At 41.8% G+C, this 18,096-nt stretch overlaps 1 protein-coding gene across 1 annotated transcript; it reads right to left on the bottom strand.

Moving 5' to 3' along the window:
• Positions 1 to 8,702: 8,702 nt before the first annotated feature.
• b3galnt2 (beta-1,3-N-acetylgalactosaminyltransferase 2) lies at positions 8,703 to 17,158 on the bottom strand. The gene is made up of 12 exons (XM_061087865.1): positions 17,050 to 17,158; positions 16,209 to 16,335; positions 15,756 to 15,856; positions 12,614 to 12,813; positions 12,300 to 12,395; positions 11,200 to 11,307; positions 11,036 to 11,114; positions 10,365 to 10,548; positions 9,904 to 10,029; positions 9,570 to 9,729; positions 9,418 to 9,474; positions 8,703 to 8,840 (listed from the first exon to the last, which is right to left on the bottom strand). The coding sequence occupies exons 1-12, from the start codon at positions 17,156 to 17,158 to the stop codon at positions 8,703 to 8,705; spliced, it is 1,485 nt and encodes a 494-aa protein (XP_060943848.1).
• Between the last annotated feature and the right edge of the window lie 938 nt (positions 17,159 to 18,096).

Raw genomic sequence — 18,096 nt, 5'->3', positions numbered from 1 at the left:
TTTTTTAAAGTGACAGAGAAGAGTAGGGACTCTCCTCTAGTGATGAGCAGTGCCATCTGCTGAGCACATGGGTGTAACTGAAAATCAAGAAGTTGGAATTTGTGTCAGTAACCTTTTCCTGAACTTAAGGGCTCCTCCCTGTGCTGGTCTTGATATCTTATTTAGAAGGTTATAACAATCTTAAAATGTAAAAAAAAAAAAAAAAGTAAGAAAGGCTGAGATTCCATCTATTGTCTTTACTGCTTATCCTTTGAGGGTTGTGGGGGGAGCTGGAGCCACCATGGACAGGTCACCAGCCAATCACAGGGTCAACATAGAGACAAACAACCCACAGACAATTAAGCTTCCAATTAATCAAACCCCCAATCTGTGCTGTGGGAGGAGGTTGGAGCACCTGGAGCAAACCCACACAAGCATATGGGCTGAAGGGGGATTACAACATTTTAATCACAATTTTAGGCCCTAGAAAGTTTCATGTTAAGATAGCGAATACGAGGTCTTAAATACATCTTAATTATGTCAATGTTTGTTACTTTCTTTGTGTAAAAATGTTTTTTCATAATATATTAGTGTAAATTATAGGTCTTATTCAATCAAAACTACTAAAAAGACGTTTTGTTTGTTGACTTTTTGTTGAGTAAATGGTATGTGAAACTCAAAATAAAATATTATTAAACCAAAGCAAGACCAACGAGTAACATGAGCCATAATATCGGGTCTCGGATATTCCTTCATATCCGTCCACCTCTTGAAAAGTCTTAAATTGATCTTGTTGAAAGCTGCAGAAACCCTGTCTGGGGTCCCGCTCCCACAAATCTACCCCAACCGTGCACACACACACACACCTCTCAAACACATGGAACCATGATTATCCACACTTTATTTAACCATAAATCTTCCCCTGCAGCCTTAGATCCGTGTGTGATACTTAAGCAAGTGCAAACAAACTGCACAGTGCAAGATGTGAGGTGAGGCGTGACTGTAAAACAACCTGCTGCATGTTTACCTCTGAGGAATCTATTCACAGGGTGGTGCCTATGGATGTGGTTGGTGTTCTTATCGCTGCCCACGGGGGCACCAGTCATTTAAACCCTGTATTATCTGTTTGTACTGTTGTGGGATGTGTCCTGAGCCGCAGAGAAGGCAGCGCAGCCCTGTGGACAGAGGCTATCTGCCCCAGGCAGCTCTGTTGACTCACTGAAGCCATTGCTCCCGACGGCTGCAATTCAATTAATCGTGTGGGAGTTTTTCTTCTGCGGGAGGTGGGGATTGAGTTGAGGCTCCTCTGAAAATCTATTCATCAAAATGTCAAATTCTTGAAAATCTAAGGGACCGGCTCCTTTGCTAATTTTCCTTCCAAGCAGCCACAAGTGCTGGGAAAATGTGATGCAAATGCTTCCTCTGATTTGATAAACAGCCGAGACGTATGAAGTGGCTGTTTTGCAGAGACGACTTAAGTCCATCACAATCAAAGCCTCTCACGGTTCTCATTCCTCCTCTCCCACACTCTGGGTCGACTGGATTGATTTTCTCCACCCACAGTGTCTGAGTTCTCTTTGGAAGCAAAACAGAATAGCTTTATTGTGCGTGGAGCGACAAGGCTCGCTCACCGTCTCCCTCATCCTCTGCAAGCTTTGGATTATTTATCACTGGGCTGTGTGTTACTCGTTTGTGTTGCTTGGTAGCACTCCAGCGGATGTTTCATGAATATTCTTGTGGCAGCAACACAAGTTTGAAAACCTCATGGCTGAGAATGGGAAATAGATGCTGCTGCTGTGTTTGTCGACCTTCACTGATTTCACTGTTTCTGGTGATTCTGCCTTGGGCGTAATTTACAGGGGGTGGTTGGGGGGGGTAGGACCCCGCCGATAATCAAATCCGACCTGTACGACCCCCAATGGCCACATCGTCCCACTGAAGGAAAAATATTAACTTTTAAAAATAAAGCTGTTATCATAAAGTGGTGGGTTTCTTGATTCAGTTATTGCAGCACGAACAAAGAATACATTTCACCCCCATTTTTATTATAGCTACTTTGCCTAAAAGCTACTTTATACTATCTGGCATTTATGATGGGCAAATTATTTTCGTATTATTTCTAAGGGATTTCAAGTGTAATAAGTAATAATTTAGAGTGTTTCACCATTTGACCTCAATCGCCCCCGGTGTTCAACCCAAAATTACACCCTTTGATTCTACTAAATTGAAATTTCACTGCCTAGAGTTGTTTTACCTTTTACTTTTTAAATGTACTCACTATGGTTAAGCTTTCTGCAGTTTTTTTTCAGGGGCACTTTATTTGACAGATGTACAGTTTGACACATTCACACCTCAGAGTAATTTGCTGCTGAGCTGCTGAGCTGCTCCACTGGAGCAACTTGCAGGACGTTTTATTCCAGCTAAAGAAACTCTGAGGGGAAAAAAACTCCTGAATGGTTTCAATGTGGTTTGAACTGAATCACTTTTACACTAAATATGTATTCAGGGTGAGAATCATTCATTCGTTCACAGCCATGTTTATACCAGTTATTGTCAAACAATTCCGTGAAATGACCTCAACCAACACTTCCTCAGGCTGCAGCTGCTCTCTGTCCAAACCCATTCTTTCTTACCCGTGACATCTTTTTAAATAGGTCACAAATATATAGTTTCACTCCCAAACAAAGCTCAGTAACTTCGAACAGTTGGAGATTTGTTTGGGACTTTTTTCCGTCACTGGTTTGGTGCAACAATGCTGTATCCTCATTAGCCGGATAAGTTCACTGTTGATTTGGTCTTATTGTGGCATTTGTTAAAAAATCAATTAAACATTAATATCACTTGTTGCATGGACTTCATATAAAAAGCTCCCATCACCTTACAATGTTCATGCGGGTGTGGTTATCGTCTTCATGTCAGTGTTTCCACAGCAACACTTCTTCTCATAAATTATTCTGACAGCACTCAGTTATATGTATAAACCTCAAGTCTCATTGGGCAAAAATAGAAATGAAAAATACCCACTTGTTTCTACCTCTAATAACTGTCGCCTACATGAAACTGTCTTCAGCTCGGCTTGTGGCTCATTAGGGGCTTTTTTAAAGTCTAAGAAAAATAATCCTGAATGAGCTGCATCATGGGGAAAGTCTGTTTTGTGGAGCTTAAACCACACTGGGGACTAAAACGTCTCGTGTTTTGCTGCATCAATTATTTTTTAATTAATCTTTCTCCTGCAAGCCTTCCATCCTTGTCTAAGTGCAGCACGTAATTGCCGGAGTAACTCGTGAAAGCTGAACTGAGGGCAGCTGCACTCACTTTGCTGACATCTCAGCATTTCCTCCATATACGGTGCTGCATCACTTTCCAAGAATCTCTCCATCAGGCCGATGAGCTAATTCATGATCCTCTTAGGACAGAACAATCATCAGTAATGGTTCGGTAATGACTGAGATGATTGTCCCGCAAAAACACTGTCATGGTAAATCTGCCATGTGGCTGCAGCAGGGGTCAAGTGTTCTCATGGTTCACTCACTCTTTGCATCACTTTGTCAAATACGCACAATGAGAATGTGTAATTGTGTGTTGTGTCTAACAGCCAGCCCTCCACCGAATGTGTCATCCAACGGCGGCTCTGTCACACGAGGAGCAGCTATGTCCTGCTAATGTTTGCAGAAAGTGACAGCCATCGCCTCAGCAGCCCGAGTCAGCGTCGCCCCACGGAAATGAGAGAGAGAGAGAGAGAGCTGTGGCTGCAATTTCAAGTTTGGGAATGGAAATGTTGCCCCATTAGGGCATAGTTGTGCGTCTAATAATATCCCCTCACTGCCTTGAATCAGACCCAGACAAATACTGATTTTTGATGCCGGGCGTCATGAATAAATGATTTCCTCCTCGTTTTAGTGCACACAGGGGAGAGGGGGTGGGGGGGGGGGGGTGGCGCTGATGCAGACGAGGGGGCTGATTGACAGCGATGTGTAAGGCTCTGTGAGGAGGCTAGAAGAATCTGCAGTTATTTGAATGAGTATGCAGATGCACGCCACTCAGCAGAGTTTAAGCTGCTCTCTCTCTCTCCGTCTGAGATCTGGGACGGCTGAGCCTGATCTGATTCACGGCCTCTTCACTCCGACACCACAGGTACGTTTTCATTTCATCAGGGATGTGCTGGGTCGGCTCAGTGCGCTGAAACAAGACACACTGGTATTACACGTGTCCTCGCTGGTGGCATGTAATCTCATTATAAAGTATAAAGTCTCATGCTGGTAAATCCTATTGTTTCATTCAGAATAGTTTAAGAACAAGTTCCGAAAGAGCAGCTTCTACTTATAGACTCTATTACAAAATCAACAGTCACATAAGAGAACTAACTGATGTGATGCTGCTTCTGAGTTTATTTACAATACACAGCTGCTTGTCCTTTCAAGTGTTGTCACCCTGTGTGGTTTCAACTGAGAGTGCTGACTGATTAACAAGCATCTAAAGAAGTACAAGAAGTAGCTAAAGGTAATGGATAAGTAGCTGGAATATTTAAAAGTGATAATTAGATCAAAGTTAAAAGTACAAATAACTGGAATAGTTAAAAGTATAGTATTGAAAGTTAATTAGTGCGTAAAGAGGTAAATTCAATTAGACAAATAGCTGGAAACCTAAATATTAAATAGTTAAAATAGTCAACAATACAAATAGCTGTAAGAGTTAAAAGTATTTAAAGCTGGAATAGATATCAGTAATGATCAAATCATTTAAATAATTACAGTATGAATAGCTGAAAACTTAAAAGTAGTGATTAAAGAGTTAAAATTGTCATAAGTAATCGAATAAATGCTGCAATAGTTAAAAGCCACAAATCAATTTAATCAGTGAAAGTTAATAAAGATAAAAGTGATGGATAAACGGCAGAAATAAAAGTAAATAGTAGCTAAACTACAGGTAAACAGTCAAAATTGTTAATGGTTAAACAGTGAAAAAACATATAGCAGTCAAAAGTGATGGTTTAATTGTTGAAATAGTTAAATGTGATGGATGAATAGTTAAATTAGCAAGATATAAGAGATGAACAGGTGAAGCAGTTTGTTAAAAGTAATGAAATATTGTTATTTGCTGCAAGAAACAGATGAATGGTTGATGTGTTAGTTTCAACAACTCGTGGTAGAAGTACAAACGCAAACCTGAACAAAGAAACCTTAACAATGACAATTCAACTGTAGAATAATGTTGTATAAATATCATATTATTGGTTTACATGTTGTGTAGCTAATAATCAGCTCATATTTGGACCACAGAGAGTTAAACACTTACACGGATCTGACGAGTCTGTGAGGAGGAATGAGACAACACTTAAAAAAGAAATGTCAAACTCCAGTTAAATTAAATGTCTGGCAGAACCAGACATCAAGTAAATGGGACGGAAATTTGTAAAGTCAACACAGTCTCGTATTCAATCTGCGGTGCGAGGAGAAGATGAGTTTGGGGAAGAGGTGAGACTCGAGATGAAAAGGGTTTTATAAATACAATTAACTTCCCGCTTATTTCCTCCGAGCAGCTCTTGTCACGGGCTAAACGGATGATTGCACATTGATGGCAAAATATTAATAGAGTGAAAATAAATCAGTGGTTTGGGGGAATTGTACACTTGTCGTCGCTTAGAAAAGATTACACACGCGCTTAAGGGCAGAGACGATTCAAGACGTGTGGGGTCTATTTATATCAGTCGTGTGGATGCATCAGATACTCAGGCTTTGCGGGATGAGCTTCCCCCCCCTCGCCACCCCCCATTATGCTCGGTTTTGTGGTCAATATTTTTCCAGTTCTGTTTCTTTAGTCTCTAAGCACGGAGCTTTGGTAGTGACTTCATGTTCACAAATATTGATCTGTCGGAGAACAAAAGGAATTCTTAGAGCTGAGTTCCCCCTCGACACAAGATTAACTCTCGCTTATTCCAACACATCCTCTCAATATAAAGCAGTTTACAAAGCAGCTTTACATTAATTAACAATATGAATTCTATCTTTAAGTGTATAATGGCAGGAGATAAAAATGGAAGTACAAATGTTTCTCACATCAGAGGTAGATGCGGTTGATTTGATGGTCTTGTTGGATGAGTACGTGTGAGAGAACAGGACAGATATGGAAAATGCTTATAATTCAAACACTTAGCATAAATGAATGACAACATCCCCACAACATTAATCAAACTTAAGAGAAATCCCATAACTTCATCTCCTGAAGAAGCCACTAGCGCGGGTTATTTCCAAGCTCCTCCCGGCTCACAATGAAGGGCTTGGAGCCAGATCGGTGAGAAAAGGCTGATGAGGGTGAAAATCGTCGTCCTTATCTATGTGGGAAAGAGGAACAGTTGCGGATGTGATGTTATCGTGCAGCTCGCTGAGAGAGAGCAGGCCCACGAATGAGATGAGGAGGAAGAGGACTTCGATGTCGGGTTAATCGCAGAGATAGATTTCATGGCAGGTAGGACGAGCCTCAGTAAAATAAACAGCTGCTCGTATCCTCCGTAAATATTCAGCATCATCTTTCGTTATTTACTCAAATACAATGCGAGGTGATCTAACTGTAGTGACTCTGCATCAATCACATGATTATACCTAAACACACAAACTGCTTAGAGGGAAAACTCTCCACATTTAGTTCTTGTCAACATTTCCAAAGTGTCTGCTGACTGCACGTGTTCGGTCCTATTGATTCATTTGAAGCTACTGATCAATTTGGGGCTAAAGCGCTCCACGGGCTTTCCTCTTCATCATTCCAGTAGTGGGCGACGACTCGCTGACAGCAATCACTGATGGAGAGCAGAGTGATTTCAAATTCCTTTTCAAGAAAAGAAGAAACGTACGTCTTCTTTTTAACAGCTGAGCAAAGTCTGTCTGCTGACTGTGCGTTGACTACGCAGAGCTGACGGCTCACACAGAGCTTCAGAGCCAACATGGGAATCAGCAGCAGTCCCCAAAATAAAGAAAAAACAGACAATCAATCTCTCATGAGAGTTTTTTTTATTACCTGTGAGGAAGGATTTATAGAACCAGGGTGAAACTAGCGAGTCTCTTTGTCAAGTTTCAAAAAATTTGTGTTGCAAATGTATGATGCCTAACAAACACAGTAAGGCCACATCACGATTTGCACAACGACAGTTACAGTACAAACTGTGTGTTTGTGAGAAAGCTCATCATAAATCTAGAAATAGTGAAGAGGATGAAAAGCCTAAGACAATAATTTACAAAATACAGCAATGTAAAGAAATCGTCTTTAAAATACCATCAAATATCCCTTTTTAGACCCAGAGGTTTGAGTCCGTCAAATATTAGAGCACCAGTTATAATGATACTACGAAATACTCAAGTCTCACAGCAGTGATTCTGTATAGGATGACCTGGTATTGCACATGGTCCCTGTCACATAACAAATGATTAAACATCTTTACACCATCACAGTCTTTTGTCTGTTCCACTGAAGACATTTTTAAAATGAATGATTGATTTCATGATACAAATACTGGCAGTATGCTACAGCTTAATGTGTTTTAATGCATTCTGAAGCTGCCAATGGTTCAAGACGTTGGTATGTTGTTAATAATAAAAGTGTATTTTCCAACCTGAGCCCTATGTTATTAAATGTGTGTGTGTGTGTGTGTGTGTGTGTGTGTGTGTGTGTGTGTGTGTGTGTGTGTGTGTGTGTGAATGAATGGTACAGTGGTGCTGTATAAATAATTTGGTGATAATGATCAAGTAATCCCCTTACAATTTTTTTTACAGTTTTTATCTGCTCTGTCAGTGATTTACTGCTCCTCTCTGTGTTTGTATCATTCGTTCTGCGCACCGCCAACTAAATCGGGACAAACTTGATCACTATAAGCTGTTTCCATTGTACTTACAGAAACGTTAGGAAATGGTCTAGTGGACTGCCCACGTCACAGCCACGACATGGAGGCAGTGGCTACAATGTAATCTTATTGGGCTACTCCAGCAATCCATGAAATGTCCACTTTAAATTCATTATTTTCACGAATAATGGTCTAAAGTTGTTATTCTGGGTCTTTGCTAAGAGTCTGGCAACATTACAAACGTCTAACTCTAAAGACTCTTGAGACTTGGCTTGTTGCAGGAAGATAAAAGCAGAAACTTGAGTTGGAGAGAGGAGTTTGGATTTACTGAGAGAAACTATTATGGCTGATTCTTTTTCTGCTTTTTCTACTTTTCTGAAGCATTTGACTCCGATGGTCGTCCCTACTTATTTGAGCCAAAGTATACAAACAAATACCTCCCACAAATTGAAGGTCGAACGAGAAGAGACAGAGGAAACAAGCAGAGGGAGGAACAACGAGCTGCTGCAGTGAGACTTCTAGTTGAGCAAAAGTGGGCAATTGTTGCCCTATAAGATTAAATTGTGGCCACTGCCGCCGTGATCCACTGGACTGATTCCAAAGTACCATTCATTTACACACCTACATATAGAAACATAGGGCCCAGGCTGAAAAATACCAGATTTCCCTTCTAAGAACCTGCAATGGAACATTTTTAAGATATTTTTCCAACAGAAAATCACATATTTGAAAAAAAATATATACATCTAGTTTCAATCATGTGACAATATTGATAAAACTCTGAAACGTTTCAGTCAGGTTTGAAGGAAACCACAGTAAAAATGAACTGACAACCAGTGTTGAGTGCATTGTTACCCACAGTGCCACATGGTGCGTGTGGTGTAAGCCAGATTTAGTGGCCCCAGGGACAACCGCAGGGGTCTCCACAGGCCCTCTTCCTGTCCCACAGGATGTGCAGCTCCTCAGCTGTGTGTTGGGGGGACGACAGCATGTCCAGGTAGCACTCCTTCTCACACAGCCAGCCGGGGTCCTGAGTTGAGAAAGGGTGACTGTGTTAACAAGGACGCACTGATCTGGCTATTAGTCATACGTTGGTTCTGGTCTTACTTAAATTGAGAGCATGCACCTTCGATTCACTCTCGCTGAAGTCATCCAAACAATACATTATCAGCAGGTCTCTTGTATGAACTTAGAAAACCTTTTCAACACATACAAATGAAACTAGCACAGCCTCTTACTAACAGCGAGTTAAATTTCAAACTAAATACACAATGAAGTTTATGTATGCATTCTTTGCTAAAGGCTACAATTAAAATGACTGGAAAAACGAAGCCTGGAACCCTTATTTATCATTTCACATTTTTGGTGCGTATTATTCTACTGCTGAATTTGATCTAGTGAAGAACACATGACTAAAAAAAGTGAGTAAAACTATTGTTTTTAATGTCTCCTTCTCCTGACCTTGACTGTCTTACTGATCTGGACTTTATTGTAGATCCCTGGCAAACTTATCTTAAAAGTTATCTTTTGTAAATACAATGTTGTCAATAAACCAACTCCTGATGCTTCATCGGAGCAGACAGATCTGGATATCATTCCTCTATCACCTGATATTTCTGTGGTCCAACGGCTGCCATCCATATCCCCATGCTCACGTCTTCTCCCTGTAACGAGACATCCAGGACACATTCCTTACATTATATTTAACACCGTCTGCCCATTATTTCCCCACAGTCATGCTTGGTGCTTGCTACTCCACCTGGTAGGCCTTGAGTTTCTCTGCGTTACTGGCGAGCCACTGGACTAGGTCACGAGAGACCACGTAGCCCGAGCCGCAGGCGAACGCCGGGTAGGCCGGACTGGCGTACTCCAGCTCCTGCCACTTCCCAATGCGATCCACTGCCCAGCTCTGCCTGAAACTAGGTCAGGATGGCAGATACATTATCATCATGTCCCGTCTCCTTTTCACCCAAGACTTCATCGTTTTGTCCATGCAAACACAGTTAAGTTGCAAACACAAGTGGACTTGAATCACAAGCAAAATCAAAACATCAAAACACTTTCAACAGGACAGGACACAAAATAGTACTTACTTTCCCCACCAGAAATTGCTGCGCTTGAGACCCTTGTGGTCAATCTTCATTAACACTGAGTCGATGTCGATGTAACAATCATCATCCGTCTTCAGCAGCAGATTAAAGTCAGCGTTTCCTACAGACCTGACAGAGGAAATTTGCAACCTTAATTAAAGCTCACCTCTGATATTTTCTTTCGCAATATCCCAGAGCGGATTTATTTTCAAATACCACAGAGTGAAGGGCGAGAGGTCCTGCAACCAAATAAAACACTTGCCGAATCGAAGATTAAGACCGCTCTGAGTGTGTTGCTACATGATGACTCACAACTGCTTTCACCCTGACTGAGTGACTGCAATTGTGATTCTAACAACGGGATGTTTCGAGGCGACGACACACTTTCATTTCAGGTTGCTGATTTCCTCAGAGGCCAAGGGCAATTTGGAGACAGCGAATCAAGTCATTAGCACTTGGCATACCATTTATAGAACTGAAGCAGTTTGGAAGGCACGTTCCTGTAGGTGTCAACTACGTCCACGAAAACCATGTCGCCGTGCCTCAGGCTCTCCCGCTGCAAGGTGGCGTCCTCCTGCCTCAGCCTGGAGGCGTGCTGCTCCATCCTGGCCGGGCGACCCCGCAGGAGCCCCGACAGACCGTCCTCATCTGACACACAGGTGGTGGGGGGGGGGGGGGGGTGCAGAGAGGAACATCAGGGGGGGGTAATGGCAGGCTCTTTTGAGGGATAATAAATCACTGACTGACAAAACAATGTGGTAAAATTACAACATTTTACAGAACGGATCATTAGTTCTGTTTGCAGAGATATTGAACGGGGGGAATTTAATCTTCTTTCACCAAAATGGCTACAAATCCATTCTCGGATAAACTCAAACGCAAACATGAGCAGGAGGTAAAATCAATAATGTAACACAACAGGGAGGAAAAACAACATGTTATTTCCTATTTGACACGTTCCTATGCAAGAGCCCTGAGGCGAAAAGGAGCTAATCTCATAACCTGCCAGCGTGAACGATGATTTGAGGAATTTTTAAAGAGCGAATCCTTTACAACTGTCGGCTCAGAGTGATTTTGATCAAACTGTTTTCATGTCGTTTCACAAGTTCAGAAGGAGTTCTGTTGCTGAACAAACCGTAGATGGTAAATGTGAAGCCTCCCGCCAAACCAGGAAACCCAAGAGCACTTCTATGAGGCAATATGCCTTCTGCGATCTGCAATGCAGAGACAAAAGTAATTAACTTCAAAACTTGAAATAATATTGTCTTTAGACATATATTTTGACACATGGACACGTACCGAGGAGATCTTGAGGACGCCTCCTCCATCGTTGAGCTGCACGGAGGAGTCGACCGTTGTCAATCCAGAAGAGTCCAGACTCTCCCAAACCAACGTCCCTTCAAAACCCTGAGCGAAGAACAGTCATTTCATTTGTTGCACATTGGCCTGGTGTTGTTTTGTCTCCAGTTACAAAACTTATATCATAACCAAGTTTGAAAAACATTTTGTATTTTATTTCAGTTTCTAATAAAAACCTAGGAGTACAAAAACTATACATAGTAATATGTATAAAAACTTTTCTATGGAAGGACTGCTTTGAATACAACCTGCAGAAAATACGATTTTAACAGCTCAAGAATGTCTTGTCTTTTGAGGGTGTTGGCAAGATTCTGACATTCACTGATGTTTTCTTATCTGGTATTTGTTCTTATGCAAAACCAGAGTCTACTCTGAAGAGCACTCTTACGTACACTTGACAACTTAATTATGCTTGATTAAAATGATCAGTTATTCCACTTCCTTTTCTTTCCCCTTACTCTTCTTTGTTTGAAAATATTAATTTTGACTTCAATCTGCGATGAAACAATTTTTCTACTTCAAATATGCGACTTTCTCCCATAAAGCTTTTAATTGACATGTAACTTTTTTGTGGTACTTTATGTCCACTGCTTAAACTACAAAATACAAATTTCAGGTTTGAGTCAGGTGGGGCAGGTTCTATAGATTTTCATTCATTCATTCCTGGCAGCTCTTAAATGATCTTTTCAGTTTCTGTGATTAAGAACATAGACTGTACACGTCACAGAAGTCCCAAGCCCTTTTATGAGCATTGGGGGGGGCGTTTTCCTATTCTAATTAGGAAATACTGGCTTGCACATTCAACTTACAAAGATGTGGCATTCATCAATATAAGAACACAGATGCAGACTCAAAACGGCGTCATTAACACCATGGTTTTAGCCTAATGTCCCCTGTTATCCTCTTCCTTACTGCAACACTGAATTTTCATTTTTGGGTTAACTATCGCATGAACTCAGAACAAATTTAAGAAAAAAATAGGATATTGCTGAATGAGGCCCAGTGTCTCTACAGTCATGAAACATTAATGTGAAACTGACCTTGGGCAAAATGAATTGCTCCACCGGTTTGTACCAAACTCCGTTCACCATGGTCCCTGTGCTGATGGCACTGAAGCGAGCAGTAACCACAGCCTCCTGCGAAAAGTTGTTGTACATAAAGAATTCACAAACACTATTTTGTTGTATTTTTTTGCCTCAGTGTAAATTTGCCTGAATAGCACACTACAAGCTATAATTTCCTTGGCAGTAAACAGTAGCAGCAGAAGCAGATGCCCTCGGGCTGTGTATCCAACAGGCTCCACAGAAAAACAGCAGAACAGATGCATTATGCTTAAAGGTCCGGGCCGTGTTACCTCCTGGTCCAGCTGGAGAAGCTTCACCGTTATGTTGCTCTGAAGCTCAGGCTCGGTTCCTCTGGGAAACAGCCCCAGCCTGGTGATCACCACCGGGTGCAGAACCTTGAAATCCAGGGCAATGGCCGACACGTCGGACAGGGCGAGCATCGAGGGGTCCGCCACGGTCACCATCTCGATCTCAGCATCCTGTCCTGTGACTGGGGCGGGAGGGGGGGCAGACAGTCACTGCAAGAGCACAGGTGGAATTTATTACGCTCCTAACATGCTGAGCATCTCTTTTTAGTGATGAGGACCGCGGAGAGGGAGCATGTTCAGAGAAGAAGGTAAAGCAACACCATCAGCACTTTGAAAGGCTGCTTCTTGGGATGGTTGTCTTTAAAGCGAGCATCTGCTCGTGAGTGTGATTTCTTAATTACAAAAGAGCAGTTTATTACCCAGGAGATCAATGAAAAGATCAAAGCTGTTAAAGGGAACCAGGCTTTTACTTTATATATGTACAACACAACTTCTGCTGCCTGCTCCAAAATAAAAGACAGTTGGAGGCAACCAATCAGTCAAAGAAAGAGCGGCCGTTCATCAAAGAAAATGTTTCTCACACTGACAGAGTTATATGCAGCTGCAGAATTTTCCCAGTGTGTGAAGATATATTTAATATTCCTGTGCTGACTCAATACAAGTGCTCTGTTTGTGCAAACTTGCCAAAGCAAATAACAACAGTGCTTCTCTTGGCTCCCTTCAGAAGGTTTATTTAGAAAGAAAATCAATAAAATCATAAAAAATATTATGCTCTTTAGTATTCTACATCAATTACATTTCATACTATGTCTTTATTTTGTTGGTCAATAAAATATCAGAAATACAGAATTTTTTTTTTCCGTAGATTCCAAGATTAAGTCTTTAAATAGCTTATTTTGCAACAGTCCATTAACCACATAAATTCAGTTTATTACAAGAGGGCAATGAGATGTGGAAACAGGGAATTTCTTTTGCATTTTTGGTATAAAAAAGGAAATTGTTAGTACGATAGTCACAGTCACAGACTGTATATAAAGTTGGACAACACGTATTTACTTGCTCCCAATGAAATGAAGCCAGAATATCCCTATATCTACATATATCTATATATAATACTTTATATATATAGAGAGAGCCTGAGTAGCAAGGCGCCACTGTCAGTCTCAGCTGTCAATCATGATGTTTCACCAGTTTTTATAACATCAAATAACTTTTGACGTAAAACATACGACAAGTATCTTTGGCCAATCTGGGTCTTTCCATCACAACAATAACAAGAGACCTAATTTGATGACAACAAGAGAAACAAGAGATGAGGTGTGGGATAATGGGAGTTGTCGTCTTCACCACCACTGCAGCTGAAAATCTACCCGACGGGTCTCAGACACAAATTATGTTGATTAAAGTTATATTCATGTTACACAGCAATAAGCGATGAGTAATTTGTGAACAACACAAACAGTGGAAGGAAAAAAACGCAGACTGGATAACTGGCTAACAGTGTGGTTTTCAATTGTTATGCGTTGTCTATTATAGCAGAGACGGGCAAAAGCACGAGATGAGCAGATATTACGATATGCAATTAAAAAGCGACCAAGATGACCTTTAATAAAACCGAGGATCTTTTTGGGGGGGTTTGAACATTGTTACAAAATTATTCGAAGTACACAAGTAAACACATGCATTAAATAAGTCTAATTTCTTTTAGACATTTTAACCAATACTTTACACATTACTTATTTCAACCCAAACTTACAGAGAATGACATGCATCAGCATTAAAACTACCTAAAATGACAGAAACCATCTTTCAGTAAATATTTATTTGACTAGTTTGGCTCATCTCCCATCCATATACTGCACCTATACTGCAGCCCGCCACCAGGGGGTAATAGAGACTCTTTGGCTTCATTTCTGGCAAGCTGTCATGTCGTCCATCTCATTTACAGTCTATGGTCACAACCATAGACATATATAAAGACTAGATGTCTCGTCTGCGTTGCAAGCCAACGGAGCCGGACGTGGCGGCCATCTTGGTCACCCATAACATTGTGTTGGTAGTGGTAAATAACCATAACTTACTCAATTTTCAACCGATTTTGAAACGGTCTGGTTTGTTATAAACGTCAGAGATGTAGTTATGTAGTCCGGCTCCGTCGAACGAGACATCTAGTCTTTATATATATCTATGGTCACAACATAGAGACAAACTGCTCAGTCGAACAATGATAAAAAACTTAAAATTATTAAAGAGTTTGACTCTTTCACTTATGTTGGGAGCAGATCACTATAACAAAGTCCGAGATGCTAATTAGCATTCACCTTATTGTAAACCCAGATCCCCCAAAAGAGATCCCTTTAATGAAGGCAGCGGAAAGAAAGATATTGCAGCAACAATCATACGTCTGCTGAGGCGCGTGCGTCAGGTAACCAGCTGTGCTAAAGAGCAGCCGCTGTCTCTTCGTCTTCCGATCACATCGAGCATCTCGCACCAAAGCTCCCGGCCCTCCGCCTCCCATTCTCAAGCAAATCACGTCAACACTTAAACCCATTTACACGCCAGAGAGCAGAAAAGGGGGCTGGAAAAAATAAAACATCACCATGACCCTAAAGGCCGTTGCCTATTCTGAAGAGCAGAAATTTGGTTCTTTTATATCCGGAAAGCAGCAGACTGTGGTAGACTGCTCAGGGAAGAGAGTAGTGAAATATCTGAATTGGACCAGCTCTGTGAAAGTGAGACACGACAATTCACTGCAGACATTCAATCTGACAGTGAGTCTGTTCAATTATTATATATACTCTCTGTCAGTGCTTCATACAGCTTCACTCCTCCAGCGCTAGTTTGCTGTTCGAGTCAGCTGCGTCGACTGTCAGACATTTCTGCTTTGGCCTTGGGTGAGGAAAGGAAAAGAAGGGTGCCCTTGAGCTCTGGGGGAACGTGAACAAAGGTGTTTTACTCCTTTTCTAAAGAAGCATTCTTTTAATTCTTTCAGCGTATCTCCAAGGCTTTTCTGCCTCAGCTCAACAATTGCAGATGCAAGCGACAGATTGCACATAGAGTTTCTCTCTGAATTTTCCCTGCAGATCTCCACCAATCAAGGTATGTGTTTTGTTTTTGTGGGTACCTGGCTCGGTGAAGTTCAGGATGGAGCAGGAGTACGGATCCTCTCTGTCCTCCTCTGGAATGGGACACCCATGTTTGCCCACGATAAATTTCACCCCCACTCTGAAAAACAAAGCACAAAACCCAACACGTCGTTGCAGTCGTCTCGTTTTTCTTTGAGCGCACACGATATTAGGCAACAAGATATCAAAAGCTTGTCCATCTATCCATCCTCCGTTGCCATGGTTACAGGGGGGGGGGGGTTGCTTAAAGGCCATCGCACCTTATCTGTGCCTAGATCAGTGAATGAAAAGGAAATGGACCAAAAGGAAGAATGACAGAGGGGACGGTGTTGGGCAATAATCAGGTGACGCAACAAAGGACAGATTCCCCCCTGTGTGAATCTGACCTGAAAGAAGGAAAGACAGAAGGAGAAAGGGAAACAGAAGTGAAGTTGGAGATCCAGCCTACAGACCTGTGCTGGAAGTGGGGGTGATTCCGGATGTAGCCCAGCCACGTCTCCCTTATCGCTTGTCGCAGTTCATAATGGTGTCTCGCTGACAGCACCCCCACCAGAACTTCATAGTAAGGTAAGGCTTCATCTGGGAAGAGAAGGAAAAATACATCCTGAAATATTCATGTGCTCTTCTACTGGACTTTGTTCATCTGAAATTATGAGTTGGCAAGTTTTAAGAGCTTTTTTGTTGTCTCTATTTTGTTATTTTTTTCTGTCACAAAAACCAACAATTAAAAAAAAGACAGTAAATTAAATGTGGTGGAGATAATCCAATCCCCATTCTGGAATCAGGTGTTGTTCAACGATGAGGCATCAACCACAGATCATTAATAAAATAAAAAATCTTGATTTATGTGCCCGAGCCCTGAACCTGACAGCTCTGTCCTCTCAGATTCACTTTGCACCGACTGGGATGCATCCAATAATAGCCTACACATCACGGAAATAAATGTCTCCATGCATCAGATGGTGGTTGAAGTATATTCCTCCTCGGTTAATATGTGATAATCCTCCGGAGATGCTCGGCTCGCTTCAGCCTGTGGCTCCAGACATTAGACCGTCCCAGCAACGCCCCACGGTTCTGAACTGTTATAATCACACCGAAACACACATGCACATGTAAACGAACACAAACGAACACACACAAACACACACAAACACACACACACACAAGCCTCAACTACCTGTTCCCGCACAAACTCACACAGCCGGGCGGTGACAGCAAAGTTCGCCGCCCGGCTGCGGAAAAGTTGCTCGGCTTCGCGGAGGCTGAACACCGGCGGAGGGAGAAACAAAGTACCCGAGAGTGAGTGGTGGTCCGGCGGAGCGGAGGAGGGTCGCTGTGCCCACCACAGGTGCACCAGGACGGCGACGGCACAGGGCAGCAGAACGAGAGCGAGCCTCCGCATGGACGGAGCGCTTCATTCAGCCGGAGCAGCCGGAGCAGCGGGGGGGGGGCGCGGAGCCTCTCTGGAGCGGCGCGGAGCTGCGGTGTGAGCCGCTCTTCCAGTGAGCCTACTCTCGGCTGCTGCTCCTCCTCCGCCGACACATCACCGCCGCCTGGTGTGTGTGCCTCCGCCGCGCCGGCAGCCCGGCCAATGGGAGGCCAGGAGCCCTGTCGCGGTGCACTCTGGGAGATGAAGTTCATCACCACCTCTCGATCCAATCAACCACAGCATGAGCCAGAGATATACACGTGCTGGTGTTTTATCATGGTAGGTATTTCATATTAAACAATAGTTTAATATTTATTTATTTATTTTTTGTACAAATTTGACTCTGTGATATGCTAGCTAAAGTAGAAGAAGATATGTATATTTGAACACAACTAAACATTTTTTTCATTGGATAATTATATTATATCATACCATATTATATTATATTATCATTTGTGGTTGTCATAGTGATAGCAGTAGTAGTAATAATATATTTCATTAATCTTACGCTTTTAACAATGCTGAAATATGCTTTGCATAGGTCAAAAAACAAGGAAAGCAAATGAAAGTGAATTGCTGTAAATATAAAATACACATCATTATCACAAATGTATCAATACTGCAGAAGCACTCATTTAAATTTCATTAATTTACGTATCATTATTGTAATTTGCAAGATTATGTAGTTTTTATCTCCTCTCACACCATATTAATTAAACAGAAGGGTATAGTACACCGAATATATAATAGTCGTTTCTGTTGCCGTGTTTATCACACAAATAAGTATGAGGAAGTATGAGTATCCTTTTATTTAAATTATTTTAAGCTTAATTAAATGAAGTGAAACAAAGATTGAAAATAAATATATGAATCATTTCATCCCTGTAAGATCCAGGTGATGTGTAAAAGCT

This window comes from Limanda limanda, chromosome 15, assembly GCF_963576545.1.
Source record: "Limanda limanda chromosome 15, fLimLim1.1, whole genome shotgun sequence".
NCBI lineage: Eukaryota > Metazoa > Chordata > Actinopteri > Pleuronectiformes > Pleuronectidae > Limanda > Limanda limanda.
This window is presented reverse-complemented; position numbering and strand designations above follow the sequence as displayed.

Coding starts and splice junctions, on each gene's coding strand:
- b3galnt2 (XM_061087865.1), bottom strand. CDS start 17,158: ATGCGGAGGCTCGCTCTCGTTCTGCTGCCCTGTGCCGTCGCCGTCCTG. Junction 11,308..12,299: donor AGCAATTCATTTTGCCCAAG/GTCAGTTTCACA, acceptor TTCTTCGCTCAG/GGTTTTGAAGGGACGTTGGT. Junction 11,115..11,199: donor GCGTCCTCAAGATCTCCTCG/GTACGTGTCCAT, acceptor TCTGCATTGCAG/ATCGCAGAAGGCATATTGCC.